Source organism: Haliotis rubra, unplaced genomic scaffold (genome assembly GCF_003918875.1).
Source record: "Haliotis rubra isolate DU_JTF1 unplaced genomic scaffold, ASM391887v1 Scf1158, whole genome shotgun sequence".
NCBI lineage: Eukaryota > Metazoa > Mollusca > Gastropoda > Lepetellida > Haliotidae > Haliotis > Haliotis rubra.
The window spans coordinates 169,739-192,311 of NW_025765068.1; the positions used below are offsets into that span (position 1 = coordinate 169,739).

General features: G+C 40.2%; 1 protein-coding gene across 1 annotated transcript; it reads right to left on the reverse strand.

Moving 5' to 3' along the window:
* Window positions 1-489: 489 nt before the first annotated feature.
* LOC124255827 (protein unc-93 homolog A-like) lies at window positions 490-3,983 on the reverse strand. Its single transcript, XM_046689768.1, has 3 exons — window positions 3,086-3,983; window positions 1,892-2,159; window positions 490-758 (listed from the first exon to the last, which is right to left on the reverse strand). Exons 1-3 carry the CDS (start codon window positions 3,971-3,973, stop codon window positions 490-492), a joined length of 1,425 nt encoding a protein of 474 aa, XP_046545724.1. The 5' UTR covers window positions 3,974-3,983.
* Between the last annotated feature and the right edge of the window lie 18,590 nt (window positions 3,984-22,573).

Below are 22,573 nucleotides of genomic sequence, written 5' to 3' on the forward strand. Positions count from 1 at the left end.
AGCTCAATTCGAAAAAAAAGATTTAAAGATATGGGGAATTTACTTAGATGGATGGAACATGTTATTAAATTTTTTACCAGACCATCGGGCCGGCTAGCTGTGAATTTAGACCGGCCCTCAGAAATCTAGCCCGTCTCGGGAGGTCGGACGGGCCTTATTTACACATATAATTATACACCGCTTCTAACCGTTACGGTTAATGTAGGTAAGAAGGCGGCTATTTTAACTGAAATAGTCAGAAAGTGTCAGATACAAACATTAAATCCCCAGGACATGAAGACACCGATGGAAAAAAAAAACATGAGCCAGAAATGAAATCCGTAGATTGATGACATGTGTAGATCTGAGATTGAACTATACCGGTGTTTGTGCAGCCAGAGTGGAAGACCAGTTCAGCCAATCAGAATTCAGGAATTAAAATGAACATAAGAAGAATTTAATTATGTGTCTTTGATTTGGCATTTTTTTTTTCCTTAACTTCGAGTCAGGTCACCTTGGTTTTTTCTGAAGACCTAAAAATGTTACATCCTCATTTGCCACGTCCTCGTGATGTGCTCGTGTTTGTCTTCTATAGAGTATTTCCGCTCCTGTGTATCCCAGAATGCCAAAAACAACCGCTCCAAGACACACATACAGCTTTGTGCGCACGCACAACACACCTCCGTAGGCGAAAGTTATGGTATAACCGATGGCGTTCCACGTGTGATAGTTGGCGAACGCTGATGGTTTCTTCTCAGGGAAAAGCATGCCAACCAGAGCTGAATCAGAAGAAATAGAGAGTAAGTGAGTGACTTTGGTTTAACTTTTGGGTTCCAGTTATATCAAGATGTTTCTCCTAATTCTTAATTTCACTCTTCCTTAAAACCCAGGGCGTCCTTTCACAAGGCACTAAGGTGATCGTAAGTCACTAAGGTAACCTTAGTGCAATGTTGAAGAATGGGAGTAAAGCTTAACCTTAGTAAAGGTTGCTTCATGAAAGGAGCCCCTGGATTCCTACGTCTCCACAATGATCAATAGCATTTGAACCCAACCGTCTGCATAAATGAACATAAACGCATACTAATTATGTATCATTCAGAAATAGACTGAACTGACAAAAATGACCTTCAGTTGATCTTTGGCCCTGGACCATTATTCCAAAGTTCGCATACGTAAGTCCCAAAACTTTCAAAGTTAAATTTAAACTTATCAGATTTTTAAAACGTAGTATTTTTGTTCTTTTAAAGTTTGGCTAAATATTTCCTACAATCGCCAGCCGCTGAAGGGATGGTGTAAATCCAACTAGGGTCCATGCGGGTAGCAAAGGTCCCTAGTATGCTGATCTGCCTTCAGTTGTTGGCGATCTATAGCCTGTTTTTTCATATTTTATCGTCCTCTATAGTTAAAGTATTTTAGATTTAATTACTAGTTTTAAATATATACCTGTGATAGTCTAGTTGGTTTTACTGTCCGTTATCGACAGATATTTTAGATTGATTACCTTGTTTTCATCGCTATATGGCTGTACTATTGCCGATGTGATGTAAACTTTTTACTCACTCACTCACTCACTCACTCACTCACTCACTCACTCACTCACTCACTCACTCACTACAACAGGTAAAAGAACAACTCGTTTACTATTGTTTGCAATTCGAAAGCAATTTCAAGCATCATGGCCGTTGCATTCAACGTAACACTACAAACAAAAACAAAAACACAATTAAACAAAGAAGATATTTAAAATTGATTACCTTGTTTTCATCGCTATATCGCTGTAATATTGCCGATGCGATGTAGAATGTTAACTAGCTCACTCACTTCAAAGTTCGCTTCGTATCATTAACAGCTTTCATCAGGAATTTTAACATAAAATCATCCTTCCTAATGTGAGAAAATGCAGTATACTTACAGTTAAACTGGGCATGGAATATTCCAACCGCTACTCCCCATATTATGGGAATGGTGAAGAAAGGTGTGATGTTGTCACTTTGCGGTTTCCACAGAAGCAGTGTCAGTACCATAGATATGTTACACGTGAATGCAATAGCAAACAGCCCATATCGCCCCGTGTATTTGGCAATCTGACTGGATATGATCGCAATAACTGACGTGATGGCGCCGTGCGCTGCCATGATGAAACCAACCATTGAGACGCCAAGAGAACAACTGATGAAGGCCTAAAAAGATAGAAAGGAGGATAAATGCTTCAATATTTGCTCGAAACATGGCTTTTGATGCTCCATCTCCCCATATCAATTCAAAGTGCAGTAGGGCTTATACGCTCAAGAATGATGCACTATTAAAGTAACATAACAATTTCCATGGGCCTTTTTCCAATAGTCAGCATTCCGTTTCTGCTGAGAAGTTACAACATTCAAGGCTTTAGTAAAACTTTCAAAAACGTTTATGGTAGACATGTGAGGGAAATTAAAGATCTGACGCATCAGTGACAAAAATTATATCTAAATAAATTCCCATTTTTGATTTTTACCATTTTTAGCAGAGGAGAAACATTGCCTAACCTTTCCATATGCTTATGACGGAAGTCAAAAATGGATTTTTGCTAGTACCTGGTATCATCTCTATTAGATAGTGATTCAGAACACATGCTTTTAATAAAGTTGGAATATAACAATTGACTCTGCTTGAAGCAGATATTTCTTATGACTGGGGATTGGGTTTTGTCGATATTTCCACCCAACTGAGCCACCAGAACGCGGTTTAACATGGATAGACCAATGAGTAACGTAACAAGTCTGCGTAACAAAAAGTACTTTTAAAAGTCCCATGGTAGGATGTTCCCCTGGCGGACACTTTGTCTACTAGAACTCTCAGGCTGCGGCATGGGTCGCTGCCCTTGTTGTCAACTTCTGGTTTGTCTGGGCCCAATTCCACAGAGTCAGTGTTAAAGTACGATTGTGATTCTGCATAGAACGCCTCGATATAGGTGTAATGTCCGATGAAACAACTTGCACTTAAGCACTGCCTAACTTGAAACTCAAATGATTTCCTTCATGAAATATGCAAACATTCGTACTGGAAAAAACGTTGTGGTCAGTTAGTCAGCAGTACAGGCATGAAGGTATGTATTGTGTACCCTTACCTTTGTAAAATCTGCAAATAAAATCCCTTGACTCATGGCACAGGACAAGAAGAAAGGAACAAGGCAGATGAGTTTGGGGTCGGAGAGAGCTGTGCACCAGGACACGAGCGTCTCCCCTAACCCTGGCTCTTCTATGCTCTTTCCCTCAGGTTGGGTGTTATGGAGAGGAGGCAAGAGACAAACCGTCAGAGCCAACCCGATAAGATCACACACCAGGAAGACTCCCAGCAGAATGTTCACTATTTGCGGTTCTGGTTCCGCTATCTCTGTACCATTGCCGACAGTTGGGCAGTTGTCTGCGCCACACCATCTTGTTGTATTGGTGTCTGCGTAGGAACCTTGCTTGAGAACAAGAGAAGAGATCAGGTTGCCCGTGATTTGAGTAGATTCGTAACACATGAAGAAGGCACCGTTCAGTTTGGACAAGATGGTGTGGAGTTTCTGTCCAGTTGTTTTAGAAATGCGTTCTCCGTTGGTGGTGATGTATAATCCCTGGGCCGTCCACATTGGCCCGGCTATGGCCCCAAGCACGACTGAGGCAGGGATAAGGGTTGCCCATGTGGGGTAGAAGTTGCTGGCTGTGTACACACTGTGGCACACCCATGCCACCACTAGGGTCCACTTGGGTCCCACCAGCCTTATAAAAGGCGGTGTGAGTATACCAGATAGGATGATTGTCCCGTACAGACATGCCAGCGACACTACTCCCAGGCCTTGTTCCTGGTTCAGACTGCTCTGCAGACTCTGTAGAGCTAGGTAAGCAGTGTACGCCGACATGAACGACGCCGACACCACCAGCGTTTCCCGCCATGACGACCAGAAGCTGGAAGGTTCCTTGTGAGCTGAGCCGCCGTTTTGAGCAGCAAGGAGAGACCCTTTCGGAGGCATAACGTCAAGTCAGCTGGCGTGCAACAGCTGCAAAGAGATAAGAAGTGATGTAAACAAACGTCATCTATATAACACGAATTTGATAAAAATGCAATGATAACGTGAATACATGTAATGCATTAAATGCAATATATTCTTATTGCGGTGTCAAATAATCAAATGCATAGGCTTGCTTTCTATTTACGTAGCAATACCATGATTTATAAAGTCTATGTTTAACAGCAAGCATATACTCCGTAAACGTCGTGTTATTCACAATGTTTTTCTTATGCATTCCACTTCTACTTGTCCTGCAAAGATTAGACCACATCTTAACAGTACCCCCCAAAATTATAAACCTCTCGGTTGTAAGAAAGATTATACATAATACACTCTTGAATTCCTTGAGAAAGCAACACACATATTTCCATAATGATATGATATTATTTTAATAAGAGTCCAATGTCCACTTCCGGCATTTCCTTATGAATCAAACAGTGATGACGCGTAGGAAAGTTGTACGCAATATTAAACACTTTCAGTAAACGAGGCAATGTGAGACAAAACTATAACATCGTCATCAAGCGTTACCTAAAGCGGTTTCCGGTAAAAATGCAAATGCACAATTCAACATTTCTGGTGACAATCACCTTGGGAAGATGGAATATAAACGTGTAATATAAAGTATCCAGCCTTGTGTGAAGCCAACATGACCCACAAAGTAGTTTATGCCTCAACACTAATTCTGATGATCTAATTTAATTGGAAAAAATGAAAACAGACGTGGACTGAGCACACAGCCTTCATACGCACCACGATGACTCTCTTAGCAGTACACTGTCTCGACGCTTCAATTCATAATCCGCTAGGTAAGAGTGAAAACAAGGTTGGACCAATCACACAACCTTCCTTTGAACCTACAAGACATACAAGTCCACATAACATAAGTATCCTTCTTCTGTACCATTGATTATTTACACACCGCCGCCATATAGCTGGAATATTGCTGAGTCCGGCGTAAAACTAAACTCACTCTCGCACTGTACCATTGAGTTTCTTCTGTACCACTGTGTGTCCTCGGTATAAATACGTTAACCCTGAATCGCCGTAATTCCTCAGTTCCAATGGGTTCCACTGTATCATTGTGTTCCTTTTCTATCATTGTGTTTCGAATTCCTCTGAGCTTTAATGTACAATATAATCCTTCGCGAGTCACATGCCCTTGACCATTCAATCAATAATAACACTTCCCGGTTCTGACTGCACTGTACCAACTACCATGGCATTTGCAATTTGATCTTATCCTAACCCTGAGCACACTTCTCCGGAGTTTGCCGGCCATTGTGTTTCGAATTCCTCTGTGGTGTAAAGGAAAATATACTCCTTCGCAAGTCACATGCCCTTGAACACTCCACCATCATAACATCTCTCTGTACTGACTACACTGTACCAACTACCGTGGCATTTGCCATTTGATCTTATCCTAATACTGCGTACACTTCTCTGGAGTTTGCAGGTGGAGAGGTCATAATATTCATTCATTTCAGAACACTAACTTGTCATAAGACATTGATTTAACAGCTAAACAACCTTCTGGGTGAACAGATGGATGTGGTAATCAATACACAGTCAACACCTGTTGAATGCAATCGTGTGACAGGCTGTGAGTTGACTAAAAGGTCGATGTGCGCCATGTGAGAATAAAAAGAACCTACAAAGTAGCATTTTCCTTGTACAGTGGATAAATCAATGTGTGAGTGTACATATCCGGATTATGTTTGATAATTTTAAAAAGTACATGTCTGTTCAATTTGCATCCATTATATCTGACGTATTGATTTCACATTAATTAGTTTTTTTGTCTGGTTGTAAAATGGATTTGCCTAACGAGCAACGAAAAAGGCCTCAGACATATGATTGATATGTTGATACGTTTTATCACGAAGCTGTCCATTTGACTGACAGACACCGACCTTTGAAGGCAAAGTAACGAGCAGAACATGTACACATATAATAAAATATATAAGAACTCACATGGATTGGTAAATCTGTGCTATGTTAAACCATAGATTCTCTCCATTCGGAAACATTATAAATAAATATAGGAAAATTGTTGTAACCGAACGTCAATGTCGTGTTAGATCAAGAACTTAATCAAATACAGCCACAAGATGCAGTTGGGTCAATGGATTAATTTAAAATGAAAATATCTCAAATTTACACAAATACTAATGATTGACCTGTTTAGTATAAAATGTCCACTTACTTTCGGCGTCAGTTTGCTCCCCTGTTCACTCCTCCGAAGGAAACAATCGCAACGTACCTCTGTAATACGCCGGTCAAGTGACTCAATAATTATCAATTCAAACAGAAGACATGACAAAGCGAAACACACCCTGCAGGCTTCTTAAGAGCCTACATACCAACTATTTCTACACGTGTTAAGGCTGAACCAATCTTCTAAGGCCCATATATGGTTTGACCAATCTTGTATGTACACTACTAACGGCGAAACGAAGGTAGAGCTTCACTGGTAAAACGAACTGCCGTGGTTGAGTCGCTGTATGAATGAACTGTGGTCTCGATGATAAATGTGTCCAACTGACAACGTTACCACAATATGACCCACCAGGGGCACCTGCCGGAAGCGATATAAAACATGACTTGCTAGTTTTGCTGCCTCATAATGACATCGCATAATATACTGCAAACAAAAGGTGGGAACACCCTAAAATTTGATAGTCATGCATTAACATAAACGTGGTGAGGTCATTTATACTCTAAGGTAAATGCAACTTTTTGTGTGCGTAATGGGCACTTTAAACGACATGTTGAAAATGCAGTGAAGCAACTGATTAAATATTTGTTGAGTTTGAGTGAAATGAAACATTGTCAAAAACAGCGAAAAACAAGGGGGTTGAAACACACCAGCACCATGTTTGATTCAAACGCCCAAACACAACAGCCTAGTGCATGTGGAAGACAGGCTTCCTATCAAGCACACAGAAAGTTGCATTTACCTTAGAGTATGAATGACTTCATCACGTTTATGTATATGTATGACTATCAAATTTTAGGGTGTTCCCATACTTTTTGTTTGTAGTATAGATGTAACATGAAATCGATAATTATGATTTGAAGTGGGTCCACGTTATAACAACATTGCATATCGTGGCATTCTGACTTGTAAGTGGGTTTACATTATTGCAACACATAATGTTAAATAGTATTTCACTTATAGATGGGCGACTATGCTTGTCGTAAGAGGCGACTAACGGGAACGGGAGGTCAGGCTCGCTGACTTAGTTGACATCATGTCATCGGTTCCCAACTGCACAGGTCGATGCTCATGCTGTTGATCACTGGATTGACTGGTCCAGACTCGATTATTTACAGACCGCCGCCATGCAGCTGGAGTGCGGTGTAAAACTAAACTCACTCACTCACTTATAGATGGGTCTACGTCATTGCAACATATCATGTTATATTATTTTGCCTTATAGGTGGGTATGGCAGCATACGTGTATCATGTTATCGTATTCTTACTTATAGGTGGTTGTGCATTATTGCAGCATATCATGTTATAGTGTTGTGCCTAATAAATGGGTCTACACTGTTGCAATATATGATGTTATACCTAACGGGCAAAAGAACGACACCAAGTCGACACTGATATTGCAAAACAACAAACCACCATTGTGAAAAAGGAAAGTAAATTTTAATCATAAATTATTAAATTTATTAGTGAATTTTGATAATAAATTATTAACATGTGATAATCAATACACACTCAACACCTGTACAATGCAATCGTGTTGGTGACAGCCTTGATGTGGTCCCATTTTAATATATTATTAAAATTCACTTTCCTTTTTCCCAATGGTGGTTTGTCGTTTTGTAATATCAGTGATTTCGACTTGATTTCGTTTCTTTTGCCCGTTAGTTACTATTTCTACTTGTCCGTGGGTCTACATGATTACAACATTACACGATACAGCAACAAGACATGGCGACGGAATGACTTAGCACGTTCACGTTCTATAACCTTGACAAATTAAGACAAAGTGACCTACTGGTGTCTTCACGTTCTACAACCTAAAGGCAACGTGACCTACTGGTGTCTTCACGTTCTACAACTTAAACGCACCGTGACCTACTGGCGTCTTCACGTTCTACAACCTAAAGACAACGTGCCCTAGTGGTGTCTTCACGGTCTACAACATAAAGGCAACGTGACCTACTGGTGTCTTCACGTTCTACAACCTAAAGGCAATGTGACCTACTTGTGTCTTCACGCTCTACACAATAAATACAACATGACCTACTGGTGTCTTCACGTTTTTACAACCTAAAGGCAACGCAACCTTTTGGTGTCTTCACGTTCTATATACTAAGTACGACATGACCTACTGGTGTCTTCACGTTCTACAACGTAATGACAATGTGACCTACTGGTTTCTTCACGTTCTGCAACCTAAAGATAATGTGACCTACTGGTGTCTTCACGTTCTACAACCTAAAGACAACTTAACCTACTGGTGTATTCACGTTCTACATTCTAAAGACAACGTGACCTAGTGGTGTCTTCACGGTCTACAACATAAAGGCAACGTGACCTAGTGCTGTCTTCACGTTCTACAACCTAAAGGCAATGTGACCTACTGGTGTCTTCACGTTCTACACAATAAATACGACATGACCTAATGTTGTCTTCACGTTCTACAACCTAAAGGCAACGCAACCTTTTGGTGTCTTCACGTTCTATATACTAAGTACGACATGACCTACTGGTGTCTTCAAGTTCTACAACCTAAAGACAAAGTAACCTACTGCTGTCCTCATGTTCTACAACCTAAATACGACATGACCTACTGGTGTCCTCACGTTCTACAACCTAAAGACAAAGTGACCTACTGGTGTCTTCCCGTTCTACAACCTGAAAACAAAGTTACCTACTGGTATCTTCACTTTCTGCAACCTAAAGACAACGTGACCTAGTGGTGTCTTCACGTTCTACAACCTAAAGGCAACGTGACCTACTGGTGTCTTCACGTTCACCAACCTAAAGACAATGTGACCTACTTGTGTCTTTCCGTTCTACAACCTAAAGACAACGTGCCCTAGTGGTGTCTTCACGTTCTACAACCTAAAGACAACGTGAACTACTGGTGTCCTCACGTTCTACAACCTACAGACAATGTCACTTACTTGTGATTTCACGTTCTACAACCTAAAGACAAAGTTACCTACTGGTGTCTTCACGTTCTACAACCTAAAGCCAACGTGACCTACCTGTGTCTTCACGTTCTACAACCCGTAAGACAAGGCAACCTACTGGTGTGTTCACGTTCTACACACTAAATACGACATGACCTACTGGTATCTTCACATTCTACAACCTAAAGACAACGAGACCTACTGGTGTCTTCACGTTCTACAACCTAAATACAACGCGACCTACTGGTGTCTTCATGTTCTACAACCTAAAGACAACGTGACCTACTGGTTTCTTTTTACTAATACCAACAACCCGTAAGACAACGTAAAGTGTGTTAGTATATTCCACGTTCCTATAAATTTCACGTGTTGGTCAACATTGTCTTCAGACAAAGATTTCACCATTTATCGAAAAGACGTACGAACGAATGTAAAGAGCGTACTACCACATAATCTGACATATTTCAGATTCATTTAAATGGTAAATAAAATGAAACCAAATGAACCCTTTTGAGAATCATACCTGTTTGTTGTTCAAAAACCTGATAATGTTGGCGCCACTATTTTTCCAGAACTGTGGAGATTTGTTGGAGAAAGCCATAGATTACTTCAACCAGTCAACTGGGAAAACATTATAAATAACAGCAATGTCATGTTTGTTGACAACTACAGAATCCACATTTGCTGACTACGGAAAATTTCGATGTGACAATGTCGTGATAAGGTTTTGTTTAGGGGAGTATATTTACCAAGACCGAATCAAACGAGTATGTTTCAGTGTAACTCTGTATCACGCGGCAGATCAGGTTCTGATTACTCCACATTCGTAAAACGAAATATGTGTGGATCAGTTGCTCCAAATATACACAAAAACGGCTACAAACAAATACTAGCAACTGTGTGATGCATGATTATCATCAAAATTAATGGTCTATAGTGTTTTATCGATCAACCCTCTTGAAAGCCGTCGAAATCAAGAATGACACCCATGCACGTGTATGGGGCTACTGCGCCCCATTCAATGTGTTTAGGGGTGGTGATAATGAGATATGGTGGTGCGTTTATAAGATGTCTTTCTTTAAAACGTTTGGTAACGCTTATGCAATGTACGTCCTATCCAAGTTGAAATTCAGGTTCCCCTACCTTTTTTAAGAATGTATATGAAGTGGCTAGTTGTATGTCATCGCATCCTAACGCCGATTATCTCTACACATGCTGTTAATCAGCACTGATTTTCAGTGCTTCATTCATGTTTTTTACCACTACAGTCAAATGGCGGGAAATGTCAGCTTCGAGTTTTCTGAGGTTCGACACCTACGAAATACGGTAATTAAAGAAGAAATGAACACGGACGAAGTTTTTACTGCCAGACAATCGTACGTTCAAGACATCAAAGTTCGACACAATGGCGTTTGACTGTAGTTTGCCGTCTAACCCCCATGGAATATGTTTTAGCAGGTAACCGAGACTAAGTAATGACATTTCATATACATTATAGCTTTGTTGGACTTTGGGGCATGTAATACAATAGCGTATATGTCTCGAGGATGAAGTTTAGGTTAACAAGAAAGTGAAAAGCAACATTACATGGTTTTACATCAAGTAAACAATACAATAAACTCTAAACAAACAGACTGACTAGTGTTCCTCTTGATATTATCATTTACATTATTCTATAACTTTTTCCAGTTTCATAAATATATATTCTGGAATAAAGCAAATGGTTAAAACTCTATTTGAACAGTTAAGTATACGAAGAGTTGTATCATCCCCAGGGAGTTGAGATTGATAATACGACGTGCCGTTGAGATTGACATCCAGTGTTCCAGGGAAAAACAAAGCGCCTTGGAGCTGCTGGGCTGGATATCGGCGCTATACAAATGTTAGTATGTATGATTCTAAGATGCCTAGCGGTTAAAACAATCGAATAAAAAATACATGATCAGACAATAAAGGTATATTTTTTAGATGACGTAACAATCGAATGACGTTATCCCGTCACTGCGCCATTCTAGTGTGCTCCCTCGTAATCGAACCATTTTACATTACGTCACAATGTAAGCGACGTCACGATGCATGTCAGTTGTCATCGCCTCGTACGGCTTCCTACAGTAAACTACTCCGTTGCATCCCGTTTCTTGGTTTGCAGTTGCTTCACGCAGCTAACATCACTGGTGGAAACATTACGTTTATGTTACGACGGTTAAAATGTGTCAATTCGACTCACAAGTTTTCAGCGACACGGTAACGTTCGCAATGTTTACATTCCCACAATGCAATCGTGGAATGTCGCTTGACTACTCAGCTTCATCTGGATGTACTGATCTAAACTTACGTTGGTAGTAGAAATGCGACGTTCATATTGACCCATATGGTTTATGTTAATGACAGACGTACTTAAAATAATTCAGAGAAGATATTTAATCCGAACGTAAACCGTCATCAAACTGTTATCATTTGTTTTTTTCTGGTAACGTTCGTCTTAACGTGTGTGTGTGTATTATTGTTATTGTGTATTATTGGGGGCAGACACACCAATTGAACAGCGCGCCAGTTAGCCCTGTGCGAGGATTCTTAATCTAAGTCACCGACACCGTCGTTTGTTTTCTGCCTTAAATTAATCGTTATTATCCTTAGAAAGTTTTAAATTTGGCATCTTAGAAAAGAAATTACGTTTAAGAAATACAGTTCGCTCTACCACCATGTTTAGTGTAAAAAAGCACACTTTTGCCCTGAACTATTATAGTTAGAGTACGAGGACGTTTGCGTCCGGGTGCTTTAACGTTATAATAGGTCAGGGCAAAAGTGTGCTTTATTACACTATACATGGTTGTGGAAACGAACTGTATTTTAAACAATAAGTATTGTTTTCTGTGACCAAGCAAAATAGGAAGATTCAGTCATGTCATAAATAAATCCCAGTGGAAGTTATGAGGTATTATGTTGTCACATTCATGACAAGCCCCTGCCACATTGACGCAGAGGAGTACATCATTTTTTGTGATATTTTCGCTCAGGGGTTGTTTACTAAGTCTTATAACTGGAACAGTACTCCCTTTACATGAATGGCTCTGAAGTGAGTCCACTGGCGTGAGTGAGACGAATGTCCAGGTCAATAAGTGCAGGAAATATGCATCATATTAGAGCTATTACTAACTGAGGATCAAAATCCCAAATCAGGAAATTATCAATTATTCACACAAACCTGAGAGTACATATTTAAATACAAAACAGAAACATTGTAACTGTGGACAATGTGGACGGTGTCATCTTAGGAACATACTTTGACAAGGTGACAACAAAATCCAATATCCGTGCGGAATGGACATAAACACATGCAAGGGCGAATTAATTGTTCAGAATAATATTTCCAGCTCTGAGGATTCATAGACAACTTTTTTAACGCCTGTCCCCATGGTCCCTGGTATGGTGAGCTACCTTCAGCTGCTGGCGATCAATAGCCCATTTTACACTGTATTGTCCCAAAATAATTCTCTATTTTTAATGATATATGCTAGCTAGTTTTAACTCATTTTGTGATAATCTAGTAATGTTACTGTCCTTCGTTGTCAGAGTTTTTATGTATTATATGTTTGTATTTAAAAGTAGTTTTAGTCACGATAAGGCTGAAATAATGCCGATGTGATTTTAAATCTTAACTCACTCACTCAATTGTAACGTCACATAACAATAATCCAGCTATGTGAAGAGGGACCACACCCACATTAACAGGTATTATCCGCATCGGTCCATACTGTTGGGCGGGGTACTTTGATAGGCCATCAAGGTTATCATGTTTGTCCTCAAAGTTAAGCATGACCCATCTGATTGAATGAGAAATACAGTTCGCTCCACCACCATGTATAGTATAATAAAGCACACTGACGCGCTGTTCTATTGACGTGTCTGTCAACGTTAAGACGTTACCAGAAAAACAAATAATAAACAGTTTGATGACGGTTTACGTTCGGGTTAAATATCTTCTCTAAATTATTATATAATTACATCTGTGATTAACGTAAACCTAATGGGGCAATATGAATGTCGCATTTCTACTTCCAACGTAAGTTTAGATAATAATAATAGCATGCTTGTAATGCGCTGTTTTCCATGTACAACATGCTCAAAGCGCAAGACATAGAAGTACATACAAACAGACTATAGGACAATGCAATGAATTATCGTTTACACTCATAAGCTAATCTGAAAAAGTGAGTCTTTAGTAAAGATTTAAAATTAGAAAGTTCTGTACAGTCACGTAGATATTGAGGAAGTTGATTTCAGGCTGTAGAGGCTGCATACGAAAAGGACCTTTCACCATACGTAGTAGTCCTCACAGTGGGGATAACGAGGAAACGATCAGTATATCCAGATGAAACTGAGTTTTATTTCTGTTGGTTTCATGTAACATTTTACAAGTGGGAGTATCTTTATAAGTGGCTCCAAAAGTGCCAAATATTCTACCAAATGCATTACGTTTTGTGGGTTTGAATGGTTTCATATGTGACATTTTGGAGGAATTAAGTGGCCTCAAATGGACCAATTCTTTATTTGGACATATCAGTAGAGGCTCTGGCTCTGGCTCCATTTCACAATTCCCATTATGTTTGTTTGTTTCATAATAGGACATATGCTATAATTTTATCTTAAAGGTCTAAGTCTTTCTAACTGTATAATGACATACTAGTCAAGGGTCTTAGTTATTGGAGGTTACGTGAGATGTTTAAGTTCAAGTGGTTCACCTAAATCTTGTTTTTGTTTCATTTTGCAATAGTTCATGTTAGCACATTTTCATATTGGAGTTGAATCTGAATGAATCACTGACATACAGTAACAATAATTACAAGCTGCATGGAAGTGCATTCTCTTGAAGCACAGGCCATGAAACTTATGTTATACTATTACAGGCACTATACTTTATCATTATGTTCTCAAACCTTTGTTGAAATACCTCAATTCCACATTAAGGTTCTATATCACGTTAGGTATCTGTAAACCATTGGCTTACAGCCATGCACAATGAGGACCAGGAGCCTGAAAGTATGGTGTAACAGCAACTAAGAAGATAATGTCGCACACAGAGAGCTATTATGAATTTATGATGTACCCACTTTGGCAGAAACCCTCCATTCAATTTGTAAGAATATTTATTCCAATATCTCTTAGATTACTGCAATATATCGCAATATGAGAATCAGGGCAATATCCAACCCTAGATAGGATGACATGCATCAGCCAAGTCAGCGAACCTGACCACTCGATTCCGTTAGCCGCATTTTGCGACAAACATGAGTTGCTGAAAACCAATTCTAACCCGGATTTCCACGGGTAAGCGGGACAAGTGGAGTGAATAACCTTTCTCAAGGATGCAGCACATTGACTTTCATTATACGACCTCTTGAAATCGACAAGTTGAAATAGGCATTTATAAACATGTCATGCATTTCTCAACCTCATTTCTCTTTGTCAAGGTTTATGGCTTGGTTCACAAAGTACCATGCGTTGAAGGGTGTGGGAATATTGAGGTTGAGTCTTTGGGGGTTCAGGCAGATGAAAGCTGAAGGTTTCTAACACTATTTTTGTACATATCACTCTTAGTAATCAGTTGGTCCGCGCTTAATTGTGTTAAATGTGTGACATCCGATTAATATTTCCAAATCTATTTAATACTGAACATTTAGTCATAACAACTATAGGAAACGATTTCATTACTTTACATGGGTGCTAGAAGGAGCGGTGTGGATGTGGATTTATTTCAACTGTCAAGACATACACCACATAAATGACATTGACATTGTCTTAAAGAACACACCACTGTCGTCCAAATAACGCCAAGTCCCCATGGACCCTAGAATGGTGATCTACCTTCAGTTGTTGGCGATCTGCAGCTCGTTTTTATAGTTGTCATGTTTTTAACTTTATTCTTTCACATGCTATCAACTAGTTTTAACTTATAACTGCGATAATCTAGTTATTCTACGGACAGGTTTCCTATTCCTAACGTATCTAATCTTTATATTCAAATTCTCGTCACGATATGGCTGAAATATTGCCGATGTGACGTTAAATTTTAAGTCATTTGCTGACCCCAAATAACGCCTTAAAGTCATGCGTTTTGAAGTTTTCAGGTCAGATATTGCTGGAATATTGCTACAATCGGCGTCAAACCAAAATCACTCACTCTTTTGTTCAGTCCCAGACTTGTTTATTGAAATCTGCTGCAAAGTTTTTTCGATGCTTGGTATGGAATATAAATCGCCCGTCTGATATTGTGCAGTAAAGCTCGTCGAAAGAGCTGATTGGATAATAAATAGGCGTTTTGAAGTTGTCAGGTCAGCAGTGCCACACTCCAGGGCCTGTCACATATACGATGCAATAAAACTCTGATAGGTGACCGAGAGAGGAAAATGACGTTAATTTATTATGGACATATTATTGTAGGTGATGTACTTACGGTGTATACAGCTTTATTGCTAGTCTGGAGTGGGTGCAATACGGTATACGTTAACCCTTGTGTCTTATTAAAAGCTGTTGAAGTAATAATCAGGTTTCGTGTCGTTCAGCCCAAAGAATTTGGATCAAGATCTTTTCATGAATACACAATTTACACATATCACAGGGAAACACAAAGTCCGTGGTCAAGACTACCATGCAGTTGTCCGACTTCCCTTTGGGGAAAGTCGTGGTTGCTGAGTGGGTTAGGCGGCTGACTTTGTGTGTTGGCGATTAGGTGCCTGACTTTGGGGATGTGGGTTCGAATCCCAGATGGACTCAACCTAACAAAAGTACTAGAATCTGTACTTCACTGAGAAAGTGTAATCCCAAATATAACAAGTGTTACAAGACCTTTTCAGTAATTATAAGACATAACTGATAAGCACGCTCACTATCAAATAACGATTATACCAGGGTCCACAGAAAGGTTTTTGATTGTTTCCATTTTTGTTTGCCGAACTCAGCAATATTCCCGCTATATATTGGCTGTCTGTAATAGTCTTGACCAGAAAACCCAGTGATTGACATCATGAGCATCAATCCGCAATTGCGATACAATGACATACCAACCAGGATAGCCAGTCTGCGCAGCCGACCCTGCTCATTACAAGCATGGGTTCCTGAAGGGCAGTTCTAACCCGAGTGTCATATTTACCCCACTTGCTCTACTAGTTCCACCCAACAAAACACATGCAAAGGCAATGCACTTGTAAACCTTAAAGGTATGGGAACATGTTAAAGGTCACATGCAACGTAAAACACAACTTTGCAGATTCTGATACCTTTCGGTATGGACTTACCAAAACAAATCATCAAACAATGCAAATTCAACTTATAAAGTTGAAAAATAACGTGAAATCGGAGTTCAAATGATTCACTAATTTTCCCCCAGCGCTTCGGGGAAAACTGGTTTCAACAGCTGGGCTGCGCTCATAGCACGTGCGCAGTGAAATAGGTTCGTGCAACTTGGAAGCGGGCTGTCCGGTGAATACTCGGTGAAGGCTTTGGTGTGAGCTATTTTCCTAATGTTTTGTTGATATCTCACAGGCGCGAGCTTTTTGTATGTTATGACAGTAAATAAACTGTTTATATACTTTCATTTTGTTTATTTCACCACACGTTCTTCCTACCGAGTCACTTTCTCAGCTCGATGCTTAAAAGCAATGTCATTATTTAGCGTTGACAGAATTTCTAACTGTGATATAGATATGTCGTTGTCACAGACAAAAATCAATGTCTTGTTTTATTGACATCTGTGTCTGCCTGCCTGTCTGCCTGCCTGACAATATTCAATACACAACTGCGATCACTGACCACATGCAATTTGAACTTAACACCAATCAGGCTATACACCATAAACAAAACGCATTGATTTATGGCCCGAGTTCGGTCTCTGTCACATTATGTAATTACACAAACAGGCAGGTGTGATACTTGAACACATGACATGTTATGATGTCTGTTGATTGCAAAATGTTATACCCAAAAATGAGCATGTATTTACAAACCCAACATCTCTATATATACACACACAATGGGCGAATTGAACCAGCCGTTACACTTGAGTGCACACCCACCCGCTCTGACTGGGTTCGGTATCCCGGCTGCTTCTGTTTCTTGGGAAGTAAAACCCAAGTACACAATATTGCACTTTTGATTTGCGATTGTACGCTTATAATTTTGTTTATATGTTTTTTCATAACCAGCAATGCATATTATATGTCATGAAAAGTGATAATTGTATTTTAAGTATGTTTGATTTTTTGGTTGCATGTGACCTTTAAGGATTTAATATTTATTGCACATCATTCTTGTTACTAAAGCGTCACAGAGTGCTGTTCATGGTCAAGAAGTCCATTGTTGGCTTCATTACAAGCAAGGCAGGCTTATCTCCGATTTCACACGATCCTCTAGAATGAGGGCTGATCGTATAGGATCGTATTCCATGCTCCGTTTGTTTATGCTGCCATTTAATTGCCTGATATAAACTCAATTAAAACCGCGTTAGAGCTAATTGCTACGTAAAACAAAGTTCAATCAATTCAAATGGCAAGTCAATATTGTTTTGATCTTTCTGACCATGCACCGAAAAAGCAATTACCGGCCTATGTAAATGCTGACTGTAATGGTATAGCGCCTGACTTCCAATAAAGTAAGAGCGGTTAGGTGGCCTTGTGATTAAAGCGTCCACTCGTCACGCCGAATACCCGGGTTCGATTCCCCACATGGGTAGAATGTGTGATCACATTTCTGATGTTCCCCGCCGTGATATTGCTAGAATATAGCTAAAGGCGGCATTAAACCATACTCACTCACTCAAACTCCAAGTTGCTCAGCAGCGCAATATTCAGCATATCGATCATATTTCATACTGTAGTGTTATGTGTATGCAATAAAAACGTCATTACATGTAACGATAATGCTATCAAATGAGTGTATTCGCGTCTCGTGGAAGGACGTTCACGGAAAATGGAATCAACAAGCATAATAACAACCTCTCCCACAAACAAATCGGATCGGGAATCATTACCACCTACTCAGTCACGCTTATCTCATTACAATATGATCTCAATTATCGCTACCGTTATGATATCCAACCACCATTAATTCGACCAATCAGAGCGCAGCTTACTAGATTTGGAAAGTGGCGGTCGGAATGGGTTTTTTAATCTCACAGTTGGACTGATTCCGTGGAAATCATCGTCCATCCTTTACTTCCATAGACCTAGGGAAGGATTACTTTACAAACTCGACCATCTATCATTCCACTAGGAAATGTTCTTTTGTTCAGGGGCGGTGGGGTAGCCCTAATGGTTAAAGCGTTCGGGCTCGATTAGCCACATTGGTACAATGTGTGAAGCCCACTTCTGGTGTCCCCTGCCGTGATATTGCTGGAATATTGCTACAATCGGCGTTAAACCAAATCACTCACTCTTTTGTTCAGTCCCAGACTTGTTACTTGAGAAATCTGCTTAGTTTGGAATGTAAATCGCCCGTCTGAACTTGTGCAGTAAAGTTTGTCAAAGAAGCTGATTGGATAATATTAACATCCTGTTTGTTATTGCACTGGTCGCTGAGAAAATCGCGAGAGGTGGTTCTGACGTGACTTGTAACGGGTGAGTGAGTTTAGTTTTACGCCGCACTCAGCAATATTGCAGCTATATGGCGGCGGTCTGAAAATACTCGAATCTGGACCAGACAATCCAGTGATCAACATCATGAGTATCGATCTGCACAATGGGGATACGATGTCATGTGTCAACTAAGTCAGCGAGCCTGACCACCCGTTCCCGTTAGTCGCCTCTTACGACAAGCATGGGTTGCTGTAGACCAATTCCCGGATCTTCACGGGTCGCATGTGGTTAGGCGATTTAATGTTCATACCTTGGCACATGTTTGAAGCTACACTGAAAAGGCAAACTAAAGATACTTCCTAAATGAACTTTGCATTTTAATTTTGTTACAGGCCTCTTATTTTTATACGTTTGGCGGTTGGTAGCCTATTGTTTAACACGATCGCTCGTCAAGCCGAAGACCCGTGTTCGAATCCCCACGGAGCCATGATGTGTCCCCACGGAGCCATGATGTGCCCATTTCTGGTGTTCCCCGCTGTGATATTGCTGAAATATTGCTAAACGTAGCGTAAAACTAAATTCACTCCCTCACTGTTTCTCAAGTCTCCACGAATCGAAATATCTCCAAAACACAATGTCTGAATATTCAGTTTCCCCATTAGACATAACGCTCCCCCTTGTCCGTTTACATCCTTAATTGTAACATAACCTTTTGCAAAGTCTTCTTGTGGCATGATATATAACTTGAGATGAGAGACAATGGACAGCTCACCTTATCTAAGCAAGAATAAGTTGCCAGAAAATTCTACAGTAAGGCAGATCATTCTGTAATATGTAGTGTGTCAGATCAAGGTCGAAACATCTTGAACTCTGTCTAAATATAACACAGGTATAAATATAGCGAATCACGGCCCCAGTATGCGAGGGAAATGTGGTGTCCCTGCTGTCTTCACATTCGAGGTGAGAGAGTGAGTGAGTTTAATTTCCTCCGCTGTTAGCAATATTCCAGCAATACCACGGTGGGGACAGCAGAAAGTAGTTTCACACATTGTATCCATGTTGGGAGTTGAACCCGGGTCTTCAAAGGCTTTAACAACTAGGCTACCCTACCGTTCCTCACATCTGAGGTACAATCGATCATTAAACGATCATTTCACATATCCATATACTGGAGCCTAAGGTCGTGTTTGTGCCGATGATAAGTGTGACGTCGGTTACAACGTTGGGTTGACGAGAGGAGATAGCGTAGCGCTGATGTTAAGCACTGTGTAGACCCAGCTATCCTCAAGGTAATATATGGTTCACAATAACAGTGCCACAACCGCTCACTATGTACCTACACCACAGAGGAGATGCTTTAATACCCCGTAACTCACATATTCAGAAAACACGGTGCCATTTCACTATACAGGATTATCTTTATTCGAAATGGTCATTGTGTTCATATTAGACTGTTACGTCGATTAAGATTACGGTTGACACAATAACATAATGTTAAAAGATAAACTGAGATACAGAATGTTCGTTTCAAGTGGGGTTGGCGCATGTTCCCAATCAACACTTTAACGTGCTTTCTTTAAGCACAGTACTAGTGTCAATGCCCATTTTCAAAGGGAGATAAATTGCATGCCTAATGCCTACCACTCAATAAAGTAAATGATCTTACCTTAAATAAATGACAAGTTTTCAAAAGAATGGATGTTGATATAGAAAACTTAGGCTTACATTATATATTAAGTTTAATGGTGAGTTCGAGACAAGTAGAGTGTTAAGTTCTTCGTCAATACCATTCGTAAATACTCGTGTCATTCCGGCAAGCCGGATGGCGGCTCGTACCCCTCTCGTGGCCATGTTTACGGCTGGGCCCTGGCTAAACGTAAACGGGCATGGAGATGAAAATAGTCAAGAACTATTACCAAGGAAAGAAATCTCTGAATTTCCAAACACGGTTCCTAGAATACCCTTTATCCCGTGGGCGAAGCAGCAATACAGTCCTTTGAGAGGCATTTTAGAAGTTGTGAAGATGAAGGAAAGTTGAGTTGAGTTGGGTTTTACGTCAAATCGGCATTATTGCAGCCATATAGTGACGAGAACAAGTTTGCATTAATAAATAATAATTAATAAAGTCATAGCACCAAATTTAAAGGCAGGCAATTCGTTTGTCAGCATTACACAGTTACACTTTATGATACAGATCAACTTCCCTCAGGTAGTTCACTATCAGATGAGCACTCACGCGGGAGAACAGATCTTTCAGATGTTTGATGCTTGATGGTGAAAACCTCATCGCAAGAGACACGCATGGGGGTCCATCCCCATCCGTCTTCAGCTGATAGTCGTAATATGTAAAACCGACGGTGGCCAATACGACATCGTCGTAAAATTACCTCATCACGTTTGACTGACAACCAAAGTAGGTATAACCAATTGTTGGCTTCAATTCATACAGTATATTTCTTCCTACTTGAGTGTCCCACCTTTTGCATGAGGTCCCGAGTATAGCTTTTGATAGTGGGTTTGAAATTACTGTATGGGATCAGCAGTGGAGATAAGCGCTTGTCAAGAGCTGCTTTAGCTGCAGCATCGGCTTTTTGTGTTACCTGCTATGCCGACGTGACCAGCAGAGGACGATGTCACATTAGCCAGTAGAAAGTTGTAAAGTTCTAACATGTCCAGAATGATTGGGTGACTTGACGTTATATTTTGAAGTGCTTGAAGGCAAGATAATGAATCTGTGAAAATGATGATGAATTTTTGGAGTGATTCTGCTGTTTAATGTAGGTCAAAGCTGAAAAGATAGCTTTGGCCTCGGCAGTGAAAATGGAACTGTTGTCGGGAATCCTAGAGGAGACAGTCTTGGATCCAATGACTGTAGCACTGGCAACTTGGCCCTCATCCTTGGATCCGTCTGTGAAAATGAACCTGCTGGAACACCAAAGGATTTGTTTCAGACTTTTGAGTTTAGTGAGGGTAATCGACCTGCGGTTTCACCATCTGCCAGGGTGGTGAAGACAGGAGTCGGTAAGGTGCTAAGATATTGAGATCAATTTTATCTGCAGATATGTGTGGTTGAATTCTGATTCCAAGTGGTGGAATCAGGCTTGGCAGTTTAGGAAACAAGTTTTCATAGAGAGGGTTGAAAACACAATTGTATGCTGGATTGGACTGATTTGAACGTAATTTAGTGATATACCTGCAGTGAAAGTTTAATGCGGCGTTGTTCAAGGGAAGGTTCGTTAGCCTCTGCATATAGACTGTCTACCGGAGAGGTCCTAAAAGCTCTCAGGCAGAACCTCAGGCCTTGGTGGTGGATAGAATTTATTTTTTCTAAATTGCTTTTCAGGCTCCGCCATAAACAATGGAGCCGTAGTCTAGTTTAGAGCGAACCAAAGATCTGTACAAGTGAAGGAGGGTAGTCTGATCCCTCCCCACTCTGTATTTGAAACGACTTTTAGTAAGTCCAGAGCCTTCAAGCACTTGGTTTTCAAATATTTTTATGTGTGGTAAGAATGTCAGGTGACGGTCGAATATGTGTCCAAGGAATTGGGCCTCTTCTACTACCTTGATGGGAGTACCATCTAAAGATAAGTCTGGATCCTTGTGTGGTTTGTATTTACGCCAAAAGTGAATACAATTTGTTTTGGATTTTGAAAACTTAAAGCCATTTGCATTGGCCCATTTTTGAATTTGGTTAAGGCAGAGTTGTAGCTGCCTTTCTATTGCGTGCATGTTCTTACCACGACATGAAATATTGAAATCGTCCACGAAAAGGGACCCATCAACACAACTGTTCAAGACGTTAGTGAGGCTGTTAATTTTATGCTAAGAAGGGTGC

Bases quoted from the DNA above. Each gene is read 5' to 3' on its own strand.
- LOC124255827 (XM_046689768.1), bottom strand. From the start codon at position 3,973: ATGCCTCCGAAAGGGTCTCTCCTTGCTGCTCAAAACGGCGGCTCAGCT. The intron at 2,160-3,085 runs GTAAGGGTACAC...CTATCTTTTTAG, and splicing joins TATTTGCAGATTTTACAAAG to GCCTTCATCAGTTGTTCTCT. The intron at 759-1,891 runs GTAAGTATACTG...CTTCTGATTCAG, and splicing joins ATTCCATGCCCAGTTTAACT to CTCTGGTTGGCATGCTTTTC.